This window comes from Solea solea, chromosome 13, assembly GCF_958295425.1.
Source record: "Solea solea chromosome 13, fSolSol10.1, whole genome shotgun sequence".
Classification (NCBI taxonomy): domain Eukaryota; kingdom Metazoa; phylum Chordata; class Actinopteri; order Pleuronectiformes; family Soleidae; genus Solea; species Solea solea.
In genome coordinates this window covers 15,464,314-15,482,252 of record NC_081146.1, presented here as the reverse complement: position 1 = coordinate 15,482,252, position 17,939 = coordinate 15,464,314, and the positions used below count along the sequence as shown (strand labels likewise).

General features: G+C 39.7%; 2 protein-coding genes across 3 annotated transcripts in view; both read left to right on the top strand.

Annotated features, from left to right (window-relative positions):
- The first annotated feature begins 238 nt into the window (after nucleotides 1–238).
- ddc (dopa decarboxylase) lies at nucleotides 239–14,266 on the top strand. Of its 2 annotated transcripts, none has more exons than XM_058646780.1 (14): nucleotides 239–348; nucleotides 1,208–1,409; nucleotides 1,882–1,995; nucleotides 2,090–2,209; nucleotides 4,261–4,395; nucleotides 5,217–5,360; nucleotides 5,797–5,863; nucleotides 6,007–6,101; nucleotides 7,534–7,601; nucleotides 8,323–8,399; nucleotides 9,774–9,793; nucleotides 9,897–9,995; nucleotides 11,939–12,040; nucleotides 13,249–14,266. In XM_058646780.1, exons 2-14 carry the CDS (start codon nucleotides 1,209–1,211, stop codon nucleotides 13,447–13,449), a joined length of 1,443 nt encoding a protein of 480 aa, XP_058502763.1. In that variant the 5' UTR covers nucleotides 239–348; nucleotide 1,208; the 3' UTR covers nucleotides 13,450–14,266. The 2 variants fall into 2 exon arrangements, with proteins under 2 accessions (XP_058502763.1, XP_058502762.1); XM_058646779.1 differs by having other exon boundaries at nucleotides 1,202–1,409.
- Nucleotides 14,267–16,297: 2,031 nt separating this feature from the next.
- Nucleotides 16,298–17,939, top strand: part of entpd3 (ectonucleoside triphosphate diphosphohydrolase 3) — a 29,215-nt gene continuing 27,573 nt past the window's right edge. Inside the window, exon 1 of the mRNA XM_058647109.1 lies at nucleotides 16,298–16,487. The gene's annotated coding sequence lies outside the window, so the exon portion shown is untranslated. The remainder of the gene's footprint in view (nucleotides 16,488–17,939) is intronic.

The window sequence follows — 17,939 nt, the reverse complement described above, 5'->3', positions numbered from 1 at the left end:
GCTGATTTTCTTTCTGCTTATTTTTTATCTCATCTTATGCAGACACTGAAAAAGAATTCAAATGCATTATATCCATTTGTTGGAAACGTCTAACATCTAATAAAACATTTTGGATATTATTGTGCAGTGCTATAGCAGTGAGCCCAGTTCCCATTGGCTGGCCTGGTCAGGGCTGGTGGGGAGGGGGGTTGTTTGTGGCAAGATAAAAGGGGCAAACGCCTCCTGTGCTGCTTTTACACACAAACACACTCAACACGTGTCTGTCCGTCCGTCCGTCTGCCTGCCTGTGATTTTTAAAGAACAGAAGAGGTTCCACCGTCCAAGCAGCTGAAGCTCGCACCTGAAAATGTGAGTTTGAACACACACACACACACACACACACACACACACACACACTCACACACTCATACGAGTAGTATTCCTAATCCTATTTGAGATGAGGAGAAGGATAAGAAGGGAGAGCAACACGCATGGCGAAGCACTTGTTGCATGATTAGACACTCATGTAAGAACAAGGGACAAGGTTCAGAGAATGAGAGATTATTTGTTTTGCTGTTATCAAGCTGCAGTGGATACTTATTTGATGAATGGTGAACTTAGCCTTCCTGAAATAATAAACCAGTGTGTCACTCTAGTTATTAAAAAGACCTGTCTACATAGGTACACCTGGTTTTAGAGTGTGCAATAACACGCTTGTGTTTGTTTGTATTTCTAGAAAAGTCATTTATACTATAACCTGGTTAACTCTGCAGTAACATTAACTGCAAATAAAGCTGGTTTGCGCTGGAAAACGTTGCACAATGTGTTCTACGCAGTCAGATTTTGTGTGCAGTTGAAATGCAGAGTGCTGCAATAGGTTATTCGGGACCTTATTTACTGTTCGCCTTTAATTGGCTGAAATAGCAGCAGATATGACAGGGTGATGAAAGACTACTATTATTATTATTATGGCAATATCATTTTTACCAACAGCAATACAGTCATATAAGATCAGAAGACAAGGTCTTGCCCTTTGGCAAACAATACAAAGTCCCCCGCTGTAAACTCAACCATAATATGTCAAACTTTCAAACGCAGGGATTGTGTGATAGTACTGCCGTGTGGTGTGTTACAACTGAGCTTGTGCAATAGTTGTTCTGTGTAAAGTGGATTATTAATAAGCATTAGAGCCGTAACAGTGGCTCTCTGGGTTTCTGTGAAGTTGCAGCATGGATACTGAAGAGTTTCGGCGTAGAGGAAGGGAGATGGTTGACTATGTGGCCGACTACCTGGACAGCATAGAGAAGCGACCGGTCTTCCCAGATGTGGAACCAGGATATCTTCACTCCTTGATCCCCACTGAGGCTCCGGTGGATCCAGAGACTTATGAGGACATTATAAAAGATGTGGAGAGGGTCATCATGCCGGGGGTGAGCTGACGATCGTCTGACAGCGTCATTCACATTTGTCTTTTCAGTTATTTTTGGGAAAAGAATAAAGAGCTTTTTATTGAGAAATCAATCTTTATACATAAATGGGAGAAATTATTGGCTGAACTAATTACAGCAATCAGGCAGTAGACACAGCTTTCTCTCTTGCTTATCCTTTAGTATTGACTTTTCCAGAAAGGACTGAAGCCCATTTGTTTCACTAATATCATTTATTTTTTATTTTTCTGTGTGTAATAATAGACTGAATGAAACAGATATATTGTGAAATTAGTTAATTAATGTGAAAATTGTGTTTGTACATTTCCACTTTTTCTTTCATTCATTGATCAGTAAAGGTTGCCATTCCATTCTAATGTGCAAGGTGGGAGCAGCATTGTCTCTCTAGTACCTCCATAATAAAAATAAATTAAATTAAATCTTAAATGATGTAAATATTTGTGTCTGTCTACAGGTGACACACTGGCAGAGCCCGTACTTTTTTGCCTACTTCCCAGCTAGTTCCTCTTTACCTTCTATTTTGGCCGACATGCTTTGTGGAGCCCTCGGCTGTATTGGATTCTCCTGGGTAAGTCGCTGATATCAGTTCTATCCATATCTTTAGTTTATAGTTCTGCATAATGAAAACATGGGAACACATGTGTGTTTTGGCTGTGTCCCAGGCTGCCAGTCCGGCCTGCACAGAGCTAGAGACAGTGATGTTAGACTGGCTGGGGAAGATGCTGCAACTGCCTGACTGTTTTTTAGCCGGGACTCATGGTCACGGCGGAGGTGTCATTCAAGTAAGTGTTATTCATTTATAACTGTGACTTTATATGCTTCTTTCCCTCTATCCATACTTTCCGTAACACACCTGTCAGTTGGAGGAAAAACAAACACATTCACAACCCAGTGCTCCCGAAACCATATTTATCTGCAATTTGTGCGATATTGATTTATTGTCTCTTCGTGTGCCTGATTCACACCAACTGAACATTGGCAGGAAATTGCCTTTTAGTGTGTCATCCACAGGCAGACAGTGATGACAGTGATGCTGCTGATGGAAAATGATTTGCCATAAAAAAACAATTCATTAGCGTCTTCAATCTATCTATCTATCTATCTATCTATCTATCTATCTATCTATCTATCTATCTATCTATGTATCTATCTATCTATCATCATTTTATACCTCTTGTATTGTGACCACCTGTGCGTGCGTGAAAGTGTGTGTGCGTGCGTGTATGTGTGTGTGTGTGTGCGCGCATTCATCTGGTTCAAAGTGTTTTTGTGTCTGTCTTGCCCCCTCTGCTTTTTAAGTGCAGCTTACCAGCTCACTATGGCAACAAATGTGGCTCTTTTCACTGCAGCGGGGCTAATGAGTGTTGTGACAGCACATTGCCAGCCTATTATTATAAACCTTACACCCACACAAAGGAGAAGTGGGGTGGTTTCTAAAAAGACCTTACAGTGACCTCATATTTCCCTTTTACCCCCTTTGTATGACATTAGACTGTGGGGACAGATGACGCGTACAACACCTAGGTTTTATGGTGTATCGCTGAGGCAAAATCACTACAGTGCTTTATTATATCTACATGCACACCTGTGCACAACACATGAAAGTGATTTGTGTAATTAACAGTTGATACGTTAGACAAACTTGGCGTTTTTATTTTAGAAAGTTTACCCTTTAAAAAGCATTCGACAATTTATTCTACAAGGTGTGCAGATTTCCTCAGCTTCTAGGGAGCAGTAAATCACACACTCACTCATCTGCAGTAAATTAAATAAATATATATAATAAGTATTGGGTTTGAAAGAAAATTGTTGTAATACTCACTTTTAATTCACACACAAATGAGATGAAACCTAGAAATGAGTCAATTTCTTTGCTCAGATATAACATATCACACATAACACATATCATATAATGCATACATTATGCTTTACATCTATTTCATCCATAAATTCCGTCAGCACAGTTGGGTACGTCCTGGCCTTTTCTTTGACAGAAAGTACACTTGGGCACATTTGACGTCTTCTTATCCTTTACAACCTTTCCAATTCCACAGAATGATAATCACAAGGATGTGATGCACAGCAGGAGGATTGATCCATCCTGTGTGGAGTCTCAACCTCTAAAAGGTTGAGCTTAATCTTACTTGGCTTCAGCATTGGTTTTGACGTCCATATTAGCCGGCTTGTGTTTTGGACAATTTGTGCCTATTGACTGAATGATTTGTATGTTGTCTGTGGAGCGAGGAAACGTGTTCTCAAATCATTTTCTCTGGATCGGTGTGGCTGAACGATGACTCACCATGCAGCTTCTAAATGTCGCGTCATTCACTCAAACGGAGGACTTTCTTTATCAGGTTCACAGTGAAGCTGTCACGTTAGGAAATCTATGCATGTTGATAGACTCAATATTGGTTAGTCCACAAACAAAGCAGGTGATGATTTATAATTTGTTAGCTTTTCCCACTGCAGTATCATTTCCTGCCATGCTACTAGTGTGTGAGTCACTGGTAACATAAGAAGCACCTGATCCGCTTCAGTAGGTTCCGGTCCCATTGTGGCAGGTCCTGAATCCTGTTCCGGCGCGCAGTTTACAATAACGCAGTGATGTTTACTGATGTTTGTCCTCTGATGAATCATCAGCTCTTTGAAAAAAAGAGCTGTTTTTTTTAGAAACACCAGAATAAACCTTATGCACCAGAATTAGTTTCCAAATACACTTTAGATGAGATGCTATGCGTCGCCTCTTTAACTGAGTTATAAGTCTGTGTTGTACTGTAATGTCAGATAGGTGTATCTATCAGTACATAATACAGTTCCTCTGTTTCTCCAACAGGGCACAGCCAGCGAGGCTACTCTTATGTCCTTGCTCGCTGCTCGATGTAAAACAATTCGAAGGGTTCAGGCCTCCAACCCCCAACTTGCAGAGGGTGAAATCTTCTCCAAACTGGTGGCGTACACCTCTGAGCAGGTAAACACAAAAACCTATTTCAAGTCTTTTTTTGAGTGCGGTCTCTGGCTCAGCACTGCACGGTTTCCATTTATTTTAGTGCTAGTCTTTGACCTTTTTTAACTTCGGTCTCATTCGTCACACCAGAGACAATAAGTAAACGATCTTTTAAAAGGCTATGATCAGTCACTGATCTGTTCTGACTCCTGCTAAAAACTTGAACTTGAACTTTCTGCTGCATGTGCAAAACAATGTCATAAGATTAACTGGAAATGCATTGTGGCATTTAAGAGCCACGTTTAAAGGGCTTTGGTGCTCTCGGGTACTGTCCTCAGCTAGACTCCAATTCCTGCTCTGTACCTTGTTTCTAAAAACTTCTGTATGTGTTTGTTTCCTATGCACTGATATGATAGCTCTTAATATTAATTATTATTGTTGTGCTTTTGTTGGGGATCACAAGTGTACAGTTGTGAATTTCCTGCTGTTGCCTGTCAATGTTCCCACTGGAGAACAGTTCATGTGAACTCACATCATTAAAGCTTACCTGGATTTTGTTCAGCGATCGAGTGAGACAGTGAGAGGCTTAGTCAGGCAGCATCTCGCTGTGATCAGGTTTAATACCAGGCTGCTTTTGTGATTGAGTTAGAGAGATGCCCGAGGGCCACAAAGACCTTTACACAAAGACCAGTTCTTTATTGCTCTGAAGATCACTGAAAAGCACAGGTCAGAAGTATAAGAGCGTTTGAATCTCTCAATGCTCACATTTAATCACTGTGTATTTAAAAACATAAAAACCAATCTCGACTAATTGTTTAACAAATGATTTCACCACACCTCCGAAGGCTCATTCTTCGGTTGAGCGTGCAGCTCTGATTGGAGGAGTGATGATCAGGAAGGTTCCTACAGATGACACCTATGCTGTCAGAAAGGACATGCTTAAGAAGATGATGGAGGAGGACAAAGCAGCTGGACTCATCCCTTTCTATGTGAGGAAATACAAAAATCTGCATCTGTCTATCTTGCCCTCGCAACACACACACACACACACACACACACACAGCGTCATCTCATTGAATTACACCAGTCAGTAATTGAATTGCTTACACTGAAAACCAGTTGCACAACCTCCCACTGAGCTGCTCCACACACCCCGAGGTCTCTGCTGAAGGATAACATAATACGTCTATTTGGTTAAGTTCAATAGTCCTCGTCAACTGGACGCACGGATGATTATCAGTGTATGATATTCAGGAGGCTGCAATATTCTGGCAGCTCTGAGTCATCTGTCTGTCTGTGTGTGTGTGTTGTGTTTTTTTATATAGAAATATAAACAATGTAAAATGCAAATGTAAAAAAAAAAAGAAATCCACTTGTTTTGGCTGTGGTAACAAACCTCTAATGAGGTGTGTGCTTGTCTTCCAGTTTTGTGCGACTCTTGGAACCACTCCATCGTGCGCTTTTGATCACATCACTGAACTGGGGCCCATATGTGAGTCACTTTGCTATTTTATGCAACAGGAAGGTTGGACAGTGCAACCCTATCATTTATATAATTTCAATTTCCTTCCACAGGCTGTTAAACGGAGTCTTTCACACATAATTAACGTTCTCTCTGGTTCCTATTTGTTCCAGGTAATGAGGAAAATATCTGGATGCATGTTGACGCAGCATATGCTGGGAGTGCATTTATCTGTCCGGAATTTAGGCATTTGTTGAATGGCATTGAGGTGCGTAAAATATTATATATAATGCTTCTACTGCTACTAATAATACGTTTTTGCTTCTCGGTCAAATTTCAATTATCAAATTGCTTTAAAAGAAAAAATGACACAGTGTAATTTTGACTTTGAACATCCTAGAATGTAATGTGTAGAATGGATTTAGTGGAGTTTCCGTGTGGACGGATACTGAAATTGAGCAACCACTTGCAGAAACACAGTTGGTTCTGAAGGACAAGCATATGTGGGCAATTGCCTGTACAATATCTCCCATAATAGCTACGCAAGAAAACCCTCAGCTGCTTTATTTCTGTTTGAAAATGGCATAACGTTAATGTCAAGGAGGAAGCATGCGAGAGTGAGTAATAGGCTGAACAATCAGCCGGAGACGCAGCAGCATCAATCTGCCTTTTGAGGCTACTGAGGCAGCTGGCGCTCCTGACGCTGTGCAGAGACGCAGAGATAAGCACAAAGTCATTTCCTGAGGCAGCGTTAGACCTTTATATATCACTGTTTATTGGACACACAGTGTCAGTGAACAACAGTGTCTATGGCGACACAGAGAAAACAACTGTAAAAGTAACCATTATCTCTTTGTACAGGAACACATTTGTTTTCTAATTCACTTGCCATTTTGCATTTACTCAAGAAATGAGAAGTTTGCAAACTTATTTCAAACCATAATATTACGTACAATATGCTCAGTCTCGTACTTAATTCCAACTCTTGCCTTGACAATGCAAATGTTTTTGACGAGGACGTGAAGAAGGAAACCAGTCTTTTTGGATGAGAGGACCGCCTTGCTTGAGGGTTGGTTGCTAGGTTATGAGTGATGGACGAGCAGGCAATCAGCCCTCTTTTAAATCAGTCAGCATGGCAACTGTCAGCCGGGAGTCTGCCTCACATTGTCTCTCTGTGCTGTCTTATTACATTTGTGGAGAAAGAGGAAAAGGATATTACAAAAGATAGGCAACAAAAAGATCAACAGATATGGAAAAGGGTTTGTTTCTTTTTGAAATAACGCTGCCAGGAAAGGAACATTTCCCGTGTGCTCTGTGAGGCGTTGCCACAGCGCTCCTCTTTTGCATTTCAAATAAACTGTGGCGGCTTCAGTCCAGATAAAGCTGCTGATTAAAGGTTGGCACTATGTCAGTAATGGTAAATACATCTTAAAAATGTGAAAGGTCAAATGACAATATTAGATGTATTTCTATAAAAATAGGCTTTATCTCAGTGATAGTGTTTTATAACAGTTTTTAATTGTTGCATGGATTTTATTGTCTTTTTGCTGTATATACTATATTTTAATGTTTGATACTGTGTTTATGGTGTTATATAACTATTTTAAATATAGTTTAAAGATAATATTATTAGGTGAAATCAAGTAATATCATACTATGATGCCATAGTGATAGAATTTTCTTTTTTTTCCCTTTTATAGTTTGCAAACTCATTTGACTTCAACCCTCACAAATGGCTTTTAGTCAACTTTGACTGCTCTACAATGTGGTGAGTTATAAAACGTATATAAAGTTTTACAGCTCCTTTGTGACCGTTGCTCACACTTTCCAACAATATGTACAGGGTCAATGACAATATGCTGCAGGTTCCACAAAGACCTGTTAAACAAAAGAGTTCCACCTGCTATTTTCAGCGTGTAGCATCTTAATCATATACATATTGTGTTTGTCATTTGTCTTATATAAATCAATTTACCCTTGAGTGGAGGTAACAATGGGTAGTTATTGCCATGACAGGTATCCTTCTACAATATTCATTCATTATAGGTAAATATAGCACTACGCCTTCCACCTGCCACTTCTGTCAGCACACGAACAGACGCACTGTCCACACGGTGGAAACGGAAGTGTTTCAGACACTGACATGGCGTTAAGGTTTGAGGGTTTTTATAAAAAAAACGTCTGGTTCTTTCTGTCATCATATAGATACACAACCAGTCGTCACTTGGATATATATTCCTGAACTTCCTGTCTTTGACATTGTCACTAGAGAGACATTTAATCTCCCGCTTTAGTCATGAATGACTAATGACTGGCATTTTCACATTGGTGAGGTTTTATTTCGTCTCAGTTAATTCATCGTGATCATGTTTAATGAAGAAGAAAAAAGACATCTTTTGGAATTTGTACATTTTATGTTTTGTTTTGTTTCTACATAAATAAAATATATAATTAAATAATATATGATGTGTTCGTCTGCTTGTCAACAGGGTGAAGGACAGAGCAGACCTTATTGGAGCTTTCAAGGTGGATCCACTCTACCTGAAACATGAAAACCAGGAGTCAGGTAGAGTCTGTTCACTCACGTTATTTGAATCCGTGCGCACAGCTCAGCTGGGATGAACCTAAGCTCTGCTGAATGAATGACAACGATGAAACGGTTGTGACCTCGTTCACTCATTTTCCTGATTCAACAATAATTGAAGCGCTGCACCAGTGTGATACGATGGACATGTGAAAAACAGACAGGAGTGTGTGTGTGTGTGTGTGTGTTCTATAGTGCATCTGTCCAGCTGATGAAAACATCAAAACAAATTTCATCCATTTCACAAAAGGCTCCACTGATAAAATATACACCTGCCTAAGGCTATACTATCTTTAAAATAAGTTTACCTCCCATACAACCCCAGCGATCCCTTTAAGACTTGTCTGTCTATAAGACACTTAACAAGGACTCTCTCTCCCTCTCTCTCTGCCTGTGTGCGGCTTGTGTGATGTCAGTATAAATTCATAATCCTCCCCTACCTGAAGTTAAGCTGATTTACAGCATTTGTGACCTAATTTAATTGATATAGTCATTAGTGTGTGTGTGTGTGTGTGTGTGTGTGTGTGTGTGTGTGTTTTGTTTTTGTTACCTCTATAGGACCAGTAGTACTCAACTAATAAGGCAGAACCACAATTTTGTGGCCCCCTTTTCCTGTTAAGTTAAGGTAAGGGTTCAGGTTTTGGATTAGGCTGTCCAAATGAATGGAAGTCGATGCAGTCTCCACCCCAGATTGAGATTAAAATGTGCAAAAACAGCCTTGCTGAATAATAAATCCACATTTCTCAGTCGTGATATGATTTAGTGTGTGTGTGTGTGTGTGTGTGTGTGTGTGTGTGTGTGTGTGTGTGTGTGAGTTTGCTAATGCACTTTCTCCCAGCCTCCAGATGGGCTTAGATGTGCACTATAATTTGATGTACAGACAACTGTACCTCCTTCCACCATGAGGCAGTTTACAAAAGACTTCTCTCAATCTGGATGCTTCAATCTAATTAGTGGTTATTAGCACCCGCTAACACAGGCCTCCATTCTGTAGAGATGAGCTGTCTGAAGCCAACAGTGTGAGTGTGTGAGTGTGTGTGGGCTGTGATCAGTGAGATACAGACAGTGGGCTCAGTGATTTCCACACCTGGACAAAGTATTCTGCAACTGAGCTGATAGCAGACACATTTTTTGGAAGTGCCAGCACAGAGAGGATTTAATTTTACATCGGGGAGGTTTTCATGCTTCTACACTGTGGTATATTTTATTAGGATCTAATGTTGGTACACTCTAACTGTGATTGATTGTGAATACACATATTGGGTAACACAGAAGGCAAAACTAACCCTAAAAGATTGTGGGAAAATGTACTTATAATGTCCATGTCTGATGATGTGCTTTTTTTTCTTTGAACAGGCTTAGTCACAGATTACAGGGTAAGCTAAATAATCAGTCATTTGGTTTCTACAGTCAATCAGCATCACTTTTTATGCAGGTCTCTTCAGGTGTGTGCTATTGTGTTCTCATCTGTGCTGGCAGCATTGGCAGATTCCACTGGGAAGGAGATTTCGCTCACTAAAGATGTGGTTTGTCTTCCGTCTGTATGGAGTCAAAGGCCTGCAGTCACATATACGCAATGTAAGCGCTCGGCACAGAACAGTCCACATCATCCACTCTCATCCACAAATACAGTGAATGTTTGGTGTCACAGATTATCTTACCGACATTGATGTTGAGATGTGTTTGTGGTCCCTAAGCATAAAAACATAACTTCAGTTCAAACATACATAATTACAGACTACCTGCAATGAAAATAGTTTTTAACCTTGTTAACATGAGCTTGTGTTTTTTTTTTCCTATGATACAAAACCTACTGTATAGAGTCTGAAACTGCAGTGAACCAATGACGGTTTGAATGGTTTTAATCCACAAAACATACATAAAGTGCTACATACATGTTGGTATTATCAGTATCAGTGTGGTTATCCTATTGAATCATTAACCTAAACCAGAGCCTGATTCATTTACTTTGTAATACGGTAACTGAGCAGTGAGCTGGTGTGGCGTCACAATTCCCTTTTATCCATTCATCTCTCTCTCATCCTCCCTCTTTCCTTTATTTTAACCCAGTCACTTCTAATTCTATATGACTGATCTTTATAGTAAATGTCAGCCCAGTTGTCTCACTGCTTCTAATCCTCCTCTTCCTCTCTAAAGTCCCTTTAGTGGTCCTCTTTCCTCATCTCTCTCTTTATCAGCATATTCTGTCACTCACATATGTCTGGCATGTATCTCCTTGCTATAGTGACATTTTCTCCTCCTCCTCCTCCTCCGCCCTCACCCATCGCCTGTACCATTGCCCTTTCTCCTTGTTGCTTCAACCCTTCATGCCTGTCTCTCCCCCTCATCTTCCTCTTCCTCCCTCCAGTCTGCACTGTCAATCAAATCAGCTTGTTTCGCCTTTATTCCCCACTTTAAATGAAGCGGCAGAAGCAGCATTGATCCCTGCAGCCATAACTCTATGACTCACTATTCTACAATACATCGATTTTTCTTATTGGGTTGTGAAACTTCAACAATATGTCTTTCCTTGTATGAAAAGCAATTTAAGACCCTTTATAATGACATACATTATAGCAATAAAGACAGAGGCCATTATTAGCAATCTAGCTGTTAATCATTGAGGACACAGTTACTTTGAGAAAAAGTGGATTTGAGGTAGTTGAGGTAGGTTGATAGTTGTAATAATTGTAATTGGATGATGTACGTTTAGTTTCACCACTCTTTATAGGACTCAGTGAACTTTAAAGTAATAAATTATGATCTTGGGGAAGCTTTTGGTCACACAAAACTATGTATAGTATATATATAGTTAAACTTTATTTATATAGCACCTTTCAAGACACAATTACAGCTTTGCAGGACACAGACTTAAAGGATGCAACTCAAAGTGGACATGGTAAAAAAAAATAAAAATGGAATCAAACCAGATCGAATTACTGATAAAAAACAATTTAAAATACTATACTGTAGAGTTTCTGAGAAATTTCAAATTAAAAATCCTACATTGACACCCCAAAACACCCCAAATTTGATTTGTTATAACAACAATATTTTCCATGAGTTCTGGACAAGAGTGACTGGGTTGTGTTCAGGACATCTACACTCGCATAATGGAATTCTTTACAGTTTTTAAGAAAGTCCAAAATGTTAAGTATGCGAGTATAATCATAAAGGTCCTGAACACAACATTGCCAGTCTTGTACAGAACTTATAAAAATGTTTGTTTGTGTGTGTGAGCGTGCGTTTGAGGGGTATTGACTAAATGCCACAGAAAAACTGCACAGCTTTGCTGCACATTACAACACTGCCATCTACTGGACGTCATAGGAATTACATCCTTACAGCAGACACTGTACTGGCATGTGACCAGGCATCAGGTTCAAACAGAAGGAAACTTCTACACTTCACAAATGAATAAGTGAATATTGTGAATGACCTGGAAACACTTTAAAACACTGAGGGGAAAAAAAGTGCATGGGTAAAATCACATTATAGTGTGTGATGTCTTGTGTTTGCAGCATGTGGATCTGGCCAAAGAGTTTGAGAGTCTGGTACGAGCAGACAAGAGGTTTGAGATCTGTGCCGAGGTCATCATGGGACTGGTCTGCTTCAGGCTGAAGGTAACATCATCTGTGAATGACACTGATAAAGTGACATGCAAACTAAAAGAAATAAATCCCCTTAACCTAGGAAAACTTTGAATGTTCACAATTGACCTACTTTACACTTTGCACATTACAGATTACATTACAATCTCATGTTTGACTTTATTTGAAGAGAAGAGCTGACGTCTCTGAGTGTATTTCTATATTGTACCATCTGTCTTATACACATCAGTCAACTAACAAAAGATTTAAGATAAGGTCTTGAATGGCAAATTTCTTTTACAGCTGTTGATAAAATTATACAAATCAATACAAACAACACACGTAGACAAACGCATACACATGGACACAAAATGGCGCAGATGATCCCTGTAGAATAAATCATTATGGGCATGTTTTAATTTATTTAAAAGGCCAGTAGCAGCAGGCACAAAGGACAATCTGGATTTGTTAGTGCTCATGTGAGAAGACTAAACCTCCATCCTGAAGGGAGAATGTGAAACTCAGCATGTAGAGGGATTCTGAGGGTCAGAGGCAACAGAGATGGCTGAAGATTATAGTGACTTCTTTGCCAGTGATGTTTGCAGGACAGCGTGATTAGTTTATCTTATTAGTTTCTGATTTTGAGACGAAGACAGCCTGCACTGTTCATTTGTATCCAGGGTTACCACGGCTGATGAAAAATGTGGTGCATTCAAAATAATTTAAGTCCATTAAATGCAAAAAAAAAATAGGTGATCCAAAGGTAGATGTAAATTAGAAAAAAAACTTCACATCACAAAACTCACATCATTACCGGGCCGATGACAAACATGCAAAATACATTTATAATAAGTTATATAAAAGAATTAAAGATTAATTTGATACCTTTACCATTGTAGTAGTAAAATAAAAAAAAATAATATACAAAATAAGAAATGGCTGTAACACAGCAAGCAATCATGACCAAAGAAGGAACAGATTCAATAAAGTTGTGTCCATACTGAAATGACATAAGAACAGCCTCTGATTTACATTTTCACATATGACATCTGTGTGAGCATCCATGTTCAGCTTCTTGTCAGCAAATTTAACACAATATAATCATGAAAAATAAGTAACTGACACACATTAGCCTTCTTTCAATCCCATTATCTTATGTGTAGTCGTGACAACAGGCCTGACAGTTTTGAATTTAAACTTCTTTCTCTTTGGTTAATCTCTTCCTTGCTCTTATCTCTCAGGGCCCAAATGAACTGAGCGAGAACTTGCTCAAAAAGATCAACCAGAGCAGAGAGATCCACCTGGTGCCCTGTCAGCTCTCTGGCAGGTTTGTCCTGCGCTTTGCCGTCTGCGCACGAACTGCAGAGTCTCGTCACATCCAGGAAGCGTGGCGGCACATCACGCAACTGACCCTTGATGTGCTTCAGGAGTCCAGTGATTGACAGACAGACAGACAGACAGACAGACAGACAGGGGAAAATCCCTCTCCCACCCAAAGGTGTACTAAAGTTAAGATGAACTACTTATTTTCATGTTGTGGTTGTAAAATGTCACAAAGGGAATTTCAGCAGTCATGTGTGTTTGTGTCGGCAGCCGAGTGTGCTCGTTCTTTTGCTGAAAATGTTATATATTTAAAAAAAACAAGAACAATGTGCACATTAGGAAACAGTGCAGGTTTCCTAATATCACATTTATTTCTCTCTGCACTTTCCACGCCCTTTAGCTTTTATCTGTGACCGTGTGTCAGTGTCCTCGTCATGATGCATACATGTCCCTGCAGACTTGTCTTTACTGTCCACGCCACTTCTGTGTCTTCTGTGTGTAAAATGTGATATGGAGTGAAGGTGCAGTCAAAGTCTTTTTGTGTCGCGTTGTTATGAAGGTTTTGCATTGAATGTGTTATTCTACGTTGGATGTGAGAATTGACTTCTGAGTGTCTCTGAAATTCTGTAAAGCAAAACCATATATATTTTAGGGATGGAGTAGAAATGAATGGGTTGCACAAAATATGTTTTAAATCTGCATTTACGCTAACACTAAGATGATTATATAATGTATGAGAAAAAAAAGCACATTATTTATCTCCGGCCTCTTTAGCAAACACATGTGTGTTTATTGTTTAAATACGCAGATAAATGCAGATAATTCATTTTATTTTATTTTTTATACAAAATATTAATTTATGTCTTTTGGACACAGATCTTTTATTTCCTAAAGCTGTATCACAAGAGCCTCACTATTCCACTGTACGTTAGAGAAATGTGAGTCACCCAGGACCGTTAGTCAGGATCATGGTTCTGCGTTCAAACAGACATCCACGAGTTAAGTGAAAGCAGTTTGCATGAATGGTGCATTCATTGACTTTTATATATTATAACTGCACATCGTCTGACACAGATTTGGTGCTGATATACTTCATGGAGTTTAGCATTGTGTGACGTCACCACACCTTGTTGTTATTTCATGTGACTGTGTCAAATTTGGGTGCTCATGCTGCTTCCTTCTGCTTCCTTCTGGGCTTGGCTTTCTCCTGCATGCAATGTTTATTTTTTAATAAAGTATGCTTCAATCGGCACGGTGCAGTTTATTCTACTTCAATTTATCTGTATTTATGTGTTTTGCTCTGTGAAGCCATACATGCAACCATTTATTTGACTAAAGGTGCATTAGTAATGTGTAAAAATGGAGTTAGAAGGGAGATGCACATGGCTGGAGGTATTTGGATTGCAATGCATGTGATTCCTTTTGATGGTACTGTAAAAACAAAAGAGTTGTACTGAACTTCTCATGAGGCGGATGTGTTTGAAAACAAACTCCACTCCAAATTCAAACTTTAAAACCGCAGCGCCGTATGATACCACTGGTAACGCGTCATGCATTTGCAAACAATCAGTCTTCACTGGCATGGTTGTTTGTTTTACCGGGAAGTCACACTGAGAATAAAAATCTCTTTTACAACTCAGACCAAGCACGTTTATGGGATATTTTTCATGGCAGACATTTTGACAGGTCACAGTGACACCTGTGTCTGTGTCTGCTAAAACGCGTCAAAATGTCTGCAGTTAAAAAAAAATAAAAAGAAATGTGAGCAAATACAGAATACTGAACAGATCTCAGAAAGAAATGAAGCCTTCAGATCTGGCATAAGGAGTTGATTACTGTCATACCATGAATGCACACAATGCAGTGTGAGTTCTGCAGTCCCTCTTCAGCAGTGTGCTCAATTGAAGATGACAGGCATAGATAAAGGGCACACACACACACACACACACACACTGTGCCGCTCAGCCTCCTCTGAGCATCGTAATCCCTGAGGACAAAGTCCAGCGTTCTATAAATACAGATGAGTATTCGGTAATAGATTCATTCTTAGCCGCTGATTATGCTTCATCATGACTGTCCTGAGTCAAAACCTAAAACCTAATGCAATGTAAACAAACTGAACTTGTAAGTAAAATGCCAAAAGGAAGAGGTCACATGACCTGCCCTTTTGAGATTGACTTGTAAACGATAATCATGAGACACATAAGCAATCACAACCTGCATGTGCAACCTACTTATATGAACACAATGTGTCCTGCTAGTAGACACACGGCTCAAATGGGTTGTGCAATGAAATGTCGGCTCTTAAACGCACACAGAGGAACGCTGTAATCAGGATGAGACAGAGATACAATCAGACCGCTGCCTTCGTGATGGTGCTTAAGTAGATTTGCTCTTTACAGATACAATTCATTCAGAAAGCATTCCGACCCTTGTATTACTTAACATTGACATCACTGCTGACAAGCCAACGTGATTGATTGTCTCACTTTTGCCTCTCCATTGTAATTCAACATTAATTTCAGCTTGCGTGGAGTGATAAATGTATAGTCATGAGGACGTTTCATGATACTTGGCCAAAGCTTTGCTGTTTCTCTGCCTCAGTGCATTAGTGTATGTACAGTATGTTTGTCTGGCATCAGATCAGTAATGCGTTTACTTTCCAGGGATGAGAAATGGCTCTTGACGTGCACTTGCTTCGTCTGCCCACAAGAGAGTGCTATTTGCCTGGGACAGATGTTGTCAACACTTCCATCAGCTGACAGCACTAGTAAACCCACATCAACAAACCCAAAATATGCTGTTGCTATTGACACCAACAGATACTCTATTACCTGCCCAATATATCTTTAGGTCCAAATACTACTGTGCTTCTGCTGTGAGAGAAACTGTTTCTATATTTGTATGTTGAGTGTGGATTTCACTGTCTACAGTAGATTACCACGTCTTCGCCAAAGCAAAACAACTGCAGGCAGCTAAACTTTCAGTGGCATAGCTAAGCATAGATAAGTTGCTCTAAATCTTGCTTCTTGCTGCTGTCAAGTGTACAGTTTGTTTTTAGAATGCTCATGCCGCCTCTGTAAATTTTGGGAAGCTATCATGGTCGAGGATTTCGGCGTATACGACACTGCAAGGGACAATCCACGTTTTATTTGGGGTATGTATCATACTTTGAAGCCGATACATTTGAATCTATGTATTTTAGCATGCATTTTTTTGCAAGCTTATATCGTCTTTACATCTACTAACATGGTGACCTTTGATTTCTGCTACAACCAATGCCCGTCACCTCCAACAAACTCCTCTCACACACTCAAGGCATTAAAGGAATACTTCACTGATTTGCATTTAGCTTTGTATTACGAGAATAGGGGTAGTATTTTTGAAAAATTGGGCTTCCCAACCTCAGTATCTCCTGAGTTGAGAAATATCTTGATTTTTTTCTTTATGTGCTCACCGGTGACATTTGGTGGACAATGTTTACATTCTGGGAATGAGGTCCCGCCCCCCTACGAGCGGGTCTAAGAAGTGCGGAATTAGCGTTGCAGTTTCAAAAGCCTCGGACCACGCAACAAAAAAAAGAATGATGATATTTCTCGACTCAGGGGAAATTGAGGTTGGGAAGCAGAATTTTTTCAGAAATATTACCCCTATTCTAGTAATACAAAGCTAAATGCAAATTGGTTAAGTATTCCTTTAACTGAAGCCACAAGCCACTCTCACTCTCAGTCTCGACCACAGGGCTTTAGCAGGAAAATAAATTGGATTTAAAAAAGTGAATATTGTACTTGCATTTGATAGGTAGTTGAAAGGACACATTCAAATCAAAGGGGAAGTAGAAGTTTGTCATGTCCACATAATATAACTGATGTATACTACAAAAAGGAGGTAAAAAAGGCATAAAGATACTTAAGTTAAAAGGAGAAGTTGATTCCAGTAGCACAAGCCTCACCCCTGCTGAACGCCAGTGGCGTGCAATGTTGTGCAATGTTAATAATAAAGTTGTCCCAGCATGTAAGTGTTGTTGATGTTATTATTTTGCCTGTTTGGTCTTCTGCTGCGTCCTTCATCTGTCAAACAAAACTATCAGCAGCAGCACAGGAGTGGGACATGTTTATCAATCAAACTGCTGAATGACTGGGATTTATAAGCATTAGAATTCACTCGTGAAGGTTTTTTCTTTTTGTTTATGGTTCTACACAATCTGATCTCCATCTGCCTGAACAGAAAACAAGTCACGTCCTGTGTGCAGCAGGGGAAACACAGTCCTCACACATTTTATAACACATTCTCATCGCAGGTATGGAGAAAATAGAAGTAACAGGAAAACACAGCTTTACACAGTGGAGTATATGGACTGTATAGACTCAGTATTCACTGTGAGAGCACGTCCTGACAATAAACTTTCAAACTCTAAGTTTGGGCGTGTTCATTCACACTGGGCTGGCAACATTGGACTCCCAGTGTTGTAGTCCACTCCAGTATATGATGTCAGCACCACTCCTTACAGTATGCTCGGCTCCACAAATTATAAATCCATAATTTGAAGATGCTTGTTCACTTAGGAGGCATCCGATTTGAAAACATTACAATCTAGCTGCCATCAGCC